This window comes from Chanos chanos, chromosome 11, assembly GCF_902362185.1.
Source record: "Chanos chanos chromosome 11, fChaCha1.1, whole genome shotgun sequence".
Lineage (NCBI taxonomy): Eukaryota > Metazoa > Chordata > Actinopteri > Gonorynchiformes > Chanidae > Chanos > Chanos chanos.
In genome coordinates, this window is record NC_044505.1 from 18233631 (window position 1) to 18246242 (window position 12612).

General features: G+C 39.8%; 2 protein-coding genes across 2 annotated transcripts; both read left to right on the forward strand.

Moving 5' to 3' along the window:
• Window positions 1–264: 264 nt before the first annotated feature.
• On the forward strand, window positions 265–1041 carry LOC115823757 (uracil nucleotide/cysteinyl leukotriene receptor-like). Its single transcript, XM_030787786.1, has one exon. The coding sequence runs from the start codon at window positions 265–267 to the stop codon at window positions 1039–1041; it is 777 nt and encodes a 258-aa protein (XP_030643646.1).
• A 4081-nt stretch (window positions 1042–5122) lies between these two features.
• Window positions 5123–8380, forward strand: paip2b (poly(A) binding protein interacting protein 2B). Its single transcript, XM_030788031.1, has 4 exons — window positions 5123–5208; window positions 6614–6771; window positions 7470–7643; window positions 7883–8380. Exons 1-4 carry the CDS (start codon window positions 5202–5204, stop codon window positions 7937–7939), a joined length of 396 nt encoding a protein of 131 aa, XP_030643891.1. The 5' UTR covers window positions 5123–5201; the 3' UTR covers window positions 7940–8380.
• Window positions 8381–12612: the final 4232 nt, after the last annotated feature.

Sequence of the window (12612 nt, forward strand, 5' to 3'; positions counted from 1 at the left end):
CAAAATACAAAGTCCTTGTAGAGTAATGACATGACGGCGTAACAACATGGCAAATCTCTCCTTAAGACTGAGCAGCTGTATTTGGGGCAGCTACATTTGACCCTAAAAGCTCATCTTTTTGTGTTCACAGTGAAAGGCGCATTACAGCACAACTGCAAGAGCCACTGACTGTATGGGGAAATGAACATTTCCAGTGAGAACATCACTTGTATCTTTTCCAATGAGGCTCTCTATGGTATATCATTGTTTGTATTTAATACTGCTATGGGCATCAATTTCATACTTGGTCTGCCAACCAACGCCTACGCCTTATGGCTCAGCATAACAGAAGCACGAAGGGGTGCCGTCTCTGACATATTTGTTCTCAACCAGTCACTGTGTGAGGTCCTGTGTTGCCTGGGAGTGGTACTGTGTTCGATTTACATGAAGAGTTTTTGGAGTTGTTCTACTGGTCCTGTGGTGGCTTTTTTGGGGATATTTTGCACTGCTCGCCCGATCTTTTTGGCCTGTATCTGCGTGGAGCGTTACCTGGCCGTGGTCCATCCCGTTACGTTCCTGAGGTTCAAACCGCTGAGGTACAGGGTTCTCTGTTCGGCCGTGACCTGGTTGACCATCCTCGGCGATTCATTTGTCACGTTTTTCAATCTGAACAGCGTGCCGTTGCTTTACGTCATTCTTGGACAAAGCCTGGCCTTCTTCTTCGTGAAATGTTTTTGCTGTCTCGAAACCATGAGGGCACTGAAGCAGCCTGGGCCGAGAGAAGGAGACAGAACAGAGATGAACAAAGCAAAAGTTAAGGCCTTCAGAGTGATTCTGATCGTTCTTCTGTGTTCTATTGTTAATTATATCCCTATGGTGGTGTCACTATCCCTTTTCGGTTTTTTAAGTTTTGAAGAGTTCTTGTTCAGTTGCACCCTGTCTCTGTCCGTGATGGTGATGACTGGCTTTGTTCAGCCCCTCCTCTATCTCTATAGGATGGCGAAACTGCCACACATCAAGGGCTGCTGGTCTTGTTTGCGTTTCCTGAAAGACCATAAATAGTTAACGAAATGTTCTTGAGACCAGTTAAACACATTGTGAAAATAATCTTGTAGTTACATGTGAGTAATGCGCGGGTCACTCTATCAAAGCCCATAGAGCCATTTTCTTACATTAATAAATTCATGCTCTGATCCTGGTTTGTGTTACATTCAGCTTGGGCTTCATGCATGTTTAAAATGTAAAGCTGTAGTATCAATAGTGAAAGTGTTTGAAAATTTTCTTTGAGCATGCCATACTGCTAATGCTCTGCCAACACAATCAAAGACTTATCTAAAATAGCTGTCATTTTGTCTTTCCTGTCCAGGCATTTGACCAGAAATGACAGGATTGCGTATTACATCTGTGCATGTCTAATAACGTGGTAACAGAGCAATTTGTGGTGGGTCATGTTTTTTTTTTTTTTTTTTCATTTGAAGTCAGGGGTGTAGTTCTATTTTGTCTATCCATCTATCCATCTTTGTCTATTTGTTGACCTTTAAGGCCCTGCAATCTCCAATCAATCAATAAAAATAAAAAAAATCAATAAAAAACCCAAGTCTGTGTTTCACGTATACAGTTACAGTTACAGTTACACATACAGTTTACATACAGTTCATCATATTAATAATGCTATAATAGTGTATGGTTTGTGTATAAAATACAGTTTATATAAGAATAAATATATGATTTACAAAACATTTTTATATTGTCATCTTCTACTGATTTTGTCATTGTTAACACATTCTTTTTTTCTAGCATGTTTCCATTGTCCAACAGACACACTGAAGTCTAAAGGGAAATCAATCTTGGTATCATTTGTAAAGGAAGACAAACACATAATGTTTAATGTCTAATGTATATAAGCTATCATTTACTAACACTTATGTATGGTGGCAAACATCAGTGATTTTATACTAACATTAAGAGTTCATTTGTTAATTCATTTAAAGTGGTACTAAATGATTACATATAACTTTTTGTTCAAGTTAAGAAGCTGACAGAGTGATTCAAGTTCACTGAATGTGCATGAGGAAAGCAGCACTGCAATGTGTACATACATTTCTTCTCTGGCTCAATTTAGAATGATTTGAGGGTTATGGGGTGATTGTATTGGGAAAACTTGTCAGTCTGTCCTACTGGTTTTCCACATCCCATCATAGCAGCCCCAGTCATATGATTGTAACAGAAAAATTTACCAACACACTCCAGTGTGCTCTCTGTATTTTAACCACAATCTGCAAAGTTAAGTTATTGCACCACTGCCCTCTAGCTGTTTGTGGGGCTCCATTTACACTCAGCCAAATTTAAACTAGAAAAGAGAGGACTTGTGGAGAATGTGGGCATTGATGATGCTACCTGTCGCATACCATGCTTGTATGCTACCATTTGGGTATGTTCCTTTCACTGCCACTTCTCTAAACCATTTGGGACGGAAAGGTGCAGTCAGAAGGCACAGCCGACAAGAGGGCTACTTATGCTGGCTGAGCCCCACCCAGATAAGCACATCTTTGGAGGAATCTCTGGAGGAATTAGCAAGCTGGTCAAATCAATGTCACTGATTTGCTTTCCAACAAGAGCATTTTTTTTTTCACCCATCTTAGTTTGCAGACCTAATTTCATTGGAGCAGTGTACCTTTTGCACCAACCAAGTTGCAGATAAATGAATTTACATGCAAGAGATAAAGAAGGGTCCTTGACTCTCTGTAGACCACCCACTGTGCAGACAACAGATTCATGGGTGGCACTGATTTGCTTGTTCTTTCATGCATTAAAATATAAGGTAAAATTCACACATTGCTCCTTGCAAATGAAGGAACAAAACTTGGACCTGTTGAAGGGGAAAAAAAGATTACCGGCATCCTTCACCTGGCATTGGCTGTGATAATACAGGACACTAACCAGTGAAAGTATAGTTTTAAAAAATAAAAAAAGGCTCACTTTTCAAGTGAGTGCAAAATCCAAAATATGCCTTATCCGGCTGTCGTAAAAATCTGACATTTAAATGTTTGATTTTATTTGCAAAATATTTTCTTGTTACAACTTTAAGTTGCTCCCATTACAAATAGTACTAGTAGTTCCGTCTTGTCACCATTCAGTCATTTTGGTGCGTTCATGTCATGTCAGGAAAATCGTAAATGGGTAATTCTTCAACCATGGTCCATTTTGTCAGGTAAATTTTTAGCATTTAGCATCTAACTTTTTTTTTTCATAAAGAAATGCATTGCTATGGTATATTTCTCCATTCTATAGAAAAACATCCTGCTAGTGGCTGTGATTATTTTGTTAAATAATAGATATTTCACTCTAATATTAAGGGGAAATCATCATTTCCCACTGTGGAAATGATTGTTGTGGAAATGCCATTTGTCATATTTCTTTTGAAAGCTCATGATATGTTAGTCTGCTAATGTCAGTTTTTAGAGTTAGCATTAAAACACAAAATACACAATATTAAATTAAATCGATCCAGTTGTTTTTACATTCATATGAGATATTTGCTGTTTGGAAATGCCATCCAATCAACACATGCTCTGTTCGAAATGTACACGCACTCACTGTATAGTACACTAAATAGTGTGTCGGCCATTTTGTAGTGGTGTGCGAAATCTCAACTGAAATTTTACGACACTACTCAGGTGCAGATATTCTGGCGTTTGTTTATGCGACAGAAATAATAATTACGAATATCCGGCGCATAATTATGTTGCAGCGTAACGTCCAAATAGTGTCCGAAATATCAACAGCAGTCAGCCGTTATCCCCTAGTGAGTGTTTCGAACATGAGGATAGTAGTGTTTGCTACAAACGCCAGAATATCTGCACCTGATTGGTCTGTAAAGACTCTCTGCTTTCACGAGACCGGCCGCAATGTATGGTCTGAGTCGATCGATGTAGGTACACGACATTTGGCCGTGCCTCGGGACAATTCTGTAGCGCACTAAACAGAGTCGTAAAATTTCACTTGAGATTTCGAAAAGCACTACAAAATGGCCGACACACTATATAGGCCTAGTGCACTACATTCGAACCGAGCACATGTGTCCCCCTGTGCAGTGGCTGTTGCTTTGGTTACCAAGTATCCAAACCCTAAAACATGATCCCAGAATTCTGTTTTGTACAGTGTGGTGGAAATGACACAGATCCCAAGGGACAGAGGTTCTTGTTATGAAAAATACAAGAAAATGTGAAGAAATATTACATAATATATTTCATTAAAATATACATTAATGTCTAATTTGTATTTGAAATCAACATTATTTCAATATTAATTTTAAAGTAAAGCAGGGTTGAAGGTACAATGTCCAGCTTAGCGATAAAGGCAATATTGTAAAAACCATACACAAAAGGCCTCTTATTGTGGTAAAATTAATGATTGAGCTATATATATATATATATATGTTCCTCTTGGTGTGAAGTGTGACAAAAATAAAAATGTAGATTTTTTTCCTTCCAGGGACACAAAAATTAAAATAAATAAACTTGAAACTTTATCATAGTTGAAGAATCACCCAAAAACAGGTGACGCACAACAACGAACTCGTGTGGTACTATCAAGTATTGTCAAGACTAAATAATTATTCAGTGATCGGTATTGAAGATTTGCTCACACTCTGGTCAATTATTCCTGGCCATCGGAATCTAATGTAGACTCACAAGTTATCTTTAACTTGACAGTTGTGTTTTGATTTTGTGAAAATCAAACAAGTTAGTAGGTTAATAAGAGGGCTGTACTACAAAGCAATATTTCTCGTACAGCAGTATTTCAGCGAAAATAGAAATGTTCACAACACTTTTTCTTCGAAGGAGTCTCCACTTCAGGCTCAGTGTTATCCACCTAATAATCCTGTAGTAATTGCAAAACTTGGACAAATGTCAATAAAAGACTATCTCCATGTATACCGAGTCTTCGTGTGTGCTCCAAGGGAGCGATAGTTTTATGAGGTTTGAGCTGAAATACACGCCGTGTGATGACATAGACAGTAACTGTTTTCAGTGCCTCCAAGCCATACTGGGATGAACTGTAGAGGGCGACGGAGTATTTCTTTGAACGGAAGCCCGTGTAATCGATTCAATGTATGCTAAGATTGAGAGCTTGCCAGGTAACAGGGTTGCTGCAAATATTCATATTACTTCATTTCAAGGAGGTATTTTGGCCAAATCTGAAGGAAGACCACCTTTACAATGCCAGGTAAGTTCTCTTACACGAAGAACCGGTCCATACTGTATTAGCGAGAGCACTGTATGATATTATGACACGTATATAACTGCCTATGAGATGTTTTGAAACTGCCATTCAATCCGCTAGCTAGCTTGTCCTAAGTTCCAGCGCAACATGGCCAGCTGTAGATACGGGCCCATTGTCTTGAGAAGTAACTGTTATCGTGTGTGAGTGGTTTGCTTGGCTAAAGCTAGTGGAGTGATGTTTGAAAAATTGGCCTTAGGTGTCTTAGAAAGAATGAAACCTGTTAATCGTTCTCCCTATAGTGAAGCCATTTTTGAAAAAGAAAATCATTGGATACTTCACGTTTCACTTTCTGTGGTTGACCAGCCTAAATCCGTTAGCTAAAGCTAACTAGCTGATAGCGAAGCTATCCTACCTTTTCAAGGTGGTCAGCTAGCAAGGACAAACAAGGGATGTCAGGCGAACTTTGCATTTGCCTTCGAATAAGTAGCAAACACTGACACTACGACCCATGGCGTGTTGTCTATAATCAGCATTGTGACTAACATACGTGAAGTTGATTACAAATGATGATGTTGCAGCACAGACTGCAAATTAGCTTGTTAGCAGCTAGCTAGTTTTAGCGATTCCTGGCGACACGTTTATTATTGCCCATCTTCCCAGAGTAAGATTACGTAGTTTATCCATATAAAATTAAATTGATAAATATCAGTGATGTAATATTGCTGACCCTCAAGCGAGCATACCATGACATTATTAACACAGTGTAACGGTGATTACTAGGCCCCATAATGTGTGAGAGATGTTATATCTAGACGTTAAATATGCTATTAGCTTAGCTGTGGCTAACGTGTGCACCAAGCTATCACTTCTCAGCACGCTGTGTAAAGTAATGGGTCAGTAGTCGCGAGCGTCGGAGACTCCTCGGAGCCCCCTAAAACATATTTTAAAAGTTAACAATCGTTTTGTAATAATCTGTCGTAGGCAAGGTGTTAAATTCTTAAGAGCCCTAGTTTTCGCGAAGTTTTCGCGTGGTATTGTTCCATAGCCGCTTAGCAGAAACACGCCGAGATTGTTTATCAACATCGGGTTTGGAGGCTGGGCATAACCTCATTAAAGTTAATTGTGCACATGTGTATTACAGATTATATACCTAATACAATAATTTAACAGTACAAAGAAGTATTATGTAGTCCTTTAATTTAACGACAAAATACCACCGATGTCTTCGTATAATACTGTATTGCCTGTGTGGAAGCATCCTGTTGTAATTTGCCATGGAACACTCAAATAAATAATGTTCAAAAAATGCTGCACTGATATAATGTAGCCCGGCACATCAAGACTTCCATAGTTAAGGATTTGTTTGTGACTACCAGGATTTAATGAATTTTTATTACCGCACACACAGAGCCTGCAGACATAAACAGTCCTGAGGTGGCTAAGACACCAGGTGGAAGCAGTGGCCCAGCGAAAGAGGAGAATGGTGTGAACGGGCATAAGGAGGTAGAGCCCAACCCTTTTGCAGAATACATGTGGATGGAGAACGAGGAAGAGTATAACCGACAGGTTAGTTGCCCCCCTAACCCGCTCCAACACACACACTGAATTGTAATTATTGTACTTAAGATTAATTCACTAATCTTTGTTTTAATTGTCTAGTTTACATGTGTCCTGTCACTTGCACTTAACCTCTCTGATCTAATCTGAATGGTCCCATGCACGGATGCGCCAATGACGCAGTGACAATGCATGTTGTGATCAAGAAAAGATCTTTTTGTTTAAATCACGGGGAGTTTCTCTTTTCATCTGCTACTACAAATCAAATTGGAAACCACCATCCTGGAATGTAAAATCTGTCAGGAAATTCATACTACTTGGCCAGTATTTGTCAAAAGCTGGTTTAGTACTGTGTTACTGCAGCGAAATAACTTATCACACACTCAGTCAGCCCTTTCCATTCATTGTTGTCTCAGGATTTAGGCACTCATGTGAAAGCTTCTGTGACTGGCGCCTTCACAGGCCAATCAGGTGCTGATTGGACAAACTGCATCAGACCGGCGATTCTTAGTTGATTTCTAAGACAAGTTGGGTTTTTTTTTAGCTTTAAGGAATATGCAGTAAATCCCATGGATCCAAATAATCAGGCCAAACAGATCATCAACGTCTGCACTCGCAATCGTAAATGCTCCCTAAAAAATGTTTTCAACTTTACTCGAATACTTGTTTTTTGAACCCTGACCCCTAAGTCTGTCTCCACTCTACAGGTGGAGGAAGAGCTTTTGGAGCAGGAATTCCTGGAGCGCTGTTTTCAGGAGATGCTGGAGGAGGAGGATCAGGATTGGTTCATCCCTGCCAGGGATCTGCCTGCAGGCGTGGGACAGATTCAGCAGCAACTCAATGGGCTGTCAGTCAATGACAGCAATGCCGAGGACATCGTGGTAAGTCTGTCGATACAGATATGTCTTGCTTTTCAAGGACGGTGTTCACACATCAGTGTGTAGTATCTGAGCAAACGTTGTTGAATTTCTTACACAGAACTCTCTTTTATTAGGTAACTGCAAACTTTATGTCTTGTTGTAAATATAAGTAACTATACATTTTCTCTCCCTCTAACTTGTCTCACTCTCTCTTTCTCTCTCTCTCTCTCTCTCTCTCTCTCTCTCTCTCACGCACATAGCGCAAAAGCAGCTTGAACCCCGAAGCAAAGGAGTTCGTACCAGGAGTGAAATATTAGGGGCCCTGCTGTTAAGGGTACCCCTATAGAGACTCTATGCGACCGCTGTGTCTCAGCGGTCGCCCCCACAAGCACCTCAACCTTTATGGGTGTGGGTGGGGTCGACGGGGTGGGCTTTTGGGTTTGGGTGTCGGATGCTCTTCTTCTGCAAGCTTTTTTTTTTTGTTTTTTTTTTTTCTTTTCTTTTCTTTTTTTTCTTTTTTTTTTTTTCATTTTCTTCTGTCTCCATGTGTAATATGGGCTGGATCTGGGTGGGCTGGGGAGACACGTGTAATGTTCCTGCTGGACTGTTACAGATTGTGAACTAGCTGTCCTGGAAATTCTCAGTGTTCCTTTGATCTCAGCGATGCAATTATGTGGTTTCCAGTATTGTTATAGTGACTAGCAACTTATCCCTGGTCATTTGCCGCCGTGTTTTGGTTTTTTCGGTTGTTTCGTTGATTTTTTTTTTTTTTTTTTTTCCAATTTGAGGGGACTGAACAGGGAGGCGCGTGTCATATTTGGGCAAGGGAAAGGGGGGGGGCAAAGGACGATCAGAACGACGGGGGGCCATTGGTAAATGGACCAGGTCATGTGGACAGAGCAGTTGGCAGCTGTCAACTTGCGATTTCCTGGATTTCCATGGAAACTGGTTTTTTGTTTTTTTGTTTTTTTTGTTTTTTTTTTCATTTCTTTTTTCAAGTCCAGTCAGAGTTGCATTTATGAAAATTAGGGGAAAAATGTAAGATAAAATAAATAAAAGAGCGGGTTCCCTCTTGGATATTATTGCCTTGTGTTTTGTTTGTTTGTTTGTTTGGGTTTTTTTTTAACTGCTTTTGTTCAACCAAAGATTTTTACACGCCAAAAAAAAAAATCTGATTTATATGGCAAAAGCTTGCATTTATTTCTCCTTGAGAAATACCTAGCTTTTGTGATTGTATATTCAATGGGATGATCTTCTAATTAGCTTATCTGATTTATCTTTCAAAAGAGCAACTTTGAATCAACTTTGGTCTTTTTATATCTATGCTCTGATCCCATGATAAAGGTATGTAAATTTAGACATCGTGCAGTGTTTTTTCTTCATGATACGTGTTTTAACTTTTACCTTATATCTTGTGTGGTGTAAGGGAGCAGCTACAGAAAATACGGATGCTCACCAAATACTTAGACTTGACATGCATATTTAATACGTAGAATTTTCTCTGTTTCTCACTTGCGCTCTCTCTCTCTCTCTCTCAAAATAACTTCCAGTCGCTGAGCGGGAGAACTCTCAGCCATGGTATTTGTCCAGTAATGATATTCACACTGACCTGGTCTTGGGCCTGGAGAGTCTAGGATATCCCTGAGAGAAGGAGAGAGGGTTTAAATGACTGGGGTTGAAATTTCCATCTGTATTTGCTTGGCTCAATACAGAAACTCTTAAAGGTCACATTGTTAATCACCCTCAATAACCAATTAAGCACAAATGACTATGGCCTTATAACCTTGCGCTAACCCACATCAAACAAGTAAGCCAATTAATAAGCCTAGTAGCAGAACAATAACTTAGGAAACCCCTCTCATCACACTTAGGGCCTGATGAATCTGTCAGGACTTAATTATGCTGGTAAAAATGCCTTGCCCTTTTTGACTGAACTATTTTCCTTACTATCCCCTCTCACCTTTTGGGTATAGTGATGCTCGTATTCAGAGTGGGGGTGCTTTTGGGCTTGGTTTGAAGTGCGGAGGTTGGGCTGAGAGACCGACGAAACCAGGGGTACCTTCACGGGGCCACAAGGGGGCCTTCTCTCCTCGGGAACACAGCGACCCAAACCCCTGTAACGGTCTGAATACTCAGACACCCAGGGATACCTGAGGAAAAAGAGACAGAGAAGATGGATCTGAGGGAAACATCTGCTTGGTGGAAGATTTGACATCGATTATTTCTGCCTTAGAGATCTAAAAGATTGGCCATTAATCCCTTTGCTCTGATGACATCTATTAGATCACTAATTGTATGGGATCATTCTGTTGGCCATCAATTATATTTGTTTGTTTGTTTGTTTGTTTACCAGTTCTGTGTAGCCTCAGATACTATGCGATGGGTACCACGTGGCGTTGGTGGATAGTCCCAGTGTCTGTAGCTCTGACTGTAGGTTGTTACGCCATCGAATGGCAAACCTACACATGTAGAATTTTTACTCTTTAAAAGAAAATGAATTACCAGGAAACATGCTATTATGCAACTGTGACCCAATACAAAATAGGTGTGGGGAGAACAGTTTCCAGTGTTAGGTGCATCTTGAGTGGTCGCCTAGTTACCGTGGTGCAGCAGTGAGGACTGAGAAGCAATGCGCTGATTGATTTTACATTCCAGTCTGGCTGAGTAACACATGTCACGGCGAAATTTCTCCGCCCACTGCCTCTCCCGCAATGTCTGTACCTCTGCCTCATTTCCTGTTACCATATATGTACATTTGTATCGGCAGGTAGTCATTTAATTAATCTCATACAGACACCGGCTGTGTTTTCGTATTGTGCTAGTGAAACAAAACAAAACAAAACAAACCAATCGGAAAGCTATAAACCTTTAAAAACAAAACCGAATCTTATATCATATAAATCCAAATGTAAACATGAATCAAAAATAGTGGGAGAAAAAAAGTGATTTTCGGAGCTGTATTTACTGAACAAAAAAAAATGCAGTTGCCATGGAAGTCTCATTCCTCAGAGAGGGGTGTTAACAGTTTTTTTATCACAATGACAACCTTAATTGTACTGCAATAGAAAAAAAGTCGGTCACAATCCATTTAGGTTGACCATGCCTTGGTAGGTCATATTTACTTAGGCCTGAAGTCAGTCATGACTGTTTGTTTGAATACAACTGAAATAGCCATGCCAAAATGATTTCTCAGATGTGGCAATCATGACTAATTTGGTGTTAATACATAAAAAAAAAAAAAAAAAAAAGAGATTGACAATACTATAACTGCTCCGTTCTATACTCTACAACATTGATTCGTTTTAATTATGTCAAAATAAATGTTAAAAAAACACATTGTCCTGCAAGAGATGCTGTTCTTTTCTTACCTTCTCCGTTGCCAATATTAGGAAGCCTGCTGACAGGTTTTTCTTTCCTTGAAACGTCTTGTGGCAAATCTCCGGTGTTCTGTGTCCAGACCTCCCTGCACACAGGAATGTGATGAACAGGAGCTGCAGTCTGCAGTGGAGACCAGGAGAGAGATCGGGTAAGCTGCCCTTTAGCTTTCAGGACCGGAGGGGTACCGGTCGACTTGTCCCCCCCAGAGGCTGAGCTGAGCGCTGGGGCTTCTGGCTGGGTTTTTAGCTCCTCGGTAGAGATTTCAACCGTCGGGCTCAAGGGAGACCCCTCACAGATTTCCTTCTCTTGTTTAGGCACAGACGCTGTTATGAACTTCTCCTTCTGGAAACGAATTGGAGAAAGCAAAGTGAGTTTGTTCCAGTCGCTAAATGTGAGGAAAGTACAGGATTAAAACTGTGTGTGTGTGTGTGTGTGTGTGTGTTAAGGGAGGTAGTTGGCGTGAGTCTGTTACTCTCACCTGTGCAAAGGAGTACTTAGCAGTGTTGACATTGTGAGTGATTTTGTTCAAATGTCTCTGGTACTGTGCCCTCAGATCAGTAATCTAAAATGAACAAACAAAATAAAATGTATAACAACAACAATAATAATAATAATAATAATAATAATAATAATAATAATAAAGCTGGTGTAGCCATGAATTTGTGTATGTGTGTTTTACTGGGTTTCTTTTCTGTTTTTGGTTTTTTGTATGTATGTAGTCTATTCATGTGCAGTACTCTCTGGTGTGTGGGGACCGAGGGTCTCGGATGGAGGTCAAACAGCGGCAGGCGGCGGTCGTACGGATGTTTGTAGTCAGCTTTGTAAGTGCTCAGCATCCCTCCTCCCGGGGGAGTCTCCGCCTGGACAGTTAATTTTTCAAGGCACACCACAGACACGTTTAAATTACCGTCTAAATTATCTCGATAGACTAATTGTGGTGGACCACATTTGGTTGAATACATATATATTTAGCATTATATTGCTTACCCAGCACTGTCTTTTAGGATGCATTAAACTTCTTAATAATCCTTCCGAAGCACACAAAACGTTAATATGGAAATCACGCCGTGCGATAATGAAATATTTAGAGTAACACAAAGTGCTTTTGTGTCTGAGTTATTTTAATCCTAGAGAACATTCTGAAAATGGTTCGATTACTCTATCTCTGTGGTGATTCTACAGGGTACTACAGCGTCATAATCGTATCATCTACTTGTTCGAGCAGAAGCCTTAACTGTTCGCAGCTCATTTTTATCTTTGATGGGGGCATTTGGCTATTAACGAGAATAATAAAGTTTTATTAATGCCTCTTAGTCTAAATTAGCTTTTGCTGCTTAATGTTACATTAGCAGCTTCCTGTAAAGTTTCTGTGAGCTAACTATGTAAGATTTCAAATGCTGGTTGATTAAATCTCTATGTTATTTACTAGTAATGACTGAACGTCACGTAATTCAATTTAATTTAAAGAATAATTTTGAATGTATGCCAAGATTACATTTATCAGTCAGATTTAGAAAAAATGTCTAAATTATTCAGCGGTAGACTGTTTCTTTACGATGAACAACTGGTCGTTCCAAATTTGCCTTTATTTTATTTAGTTAGTTTCCATGGG

Excerpts from the sequence above, each read along its gene's own strand:
- LOC115823757 (XM_030787786.1), top strand. The coding sequence starts at position 265 with ATGGGCATCAATTTCATACTTGGTCTGCCAACCAACGCCTACGCCTTA.
- paip2b (XM_030788031.1), top strand. Across the intron at positions 6,772-7,469 it reads AGGAAGAGTATAACCGACAG|GTGGAGGAAGAGCTTTTGGA; the intron begins GTTAGTTGCCCC and ends TCCACTCTACAG. Across the intron at positions 7,644-7,882 it reads GCAATGCCGAGGACATCGTG|CGCAAAAGCAGCTTGAACCC; the intron begins GTAAGTCTGTCG and ends TCACGCACATAG.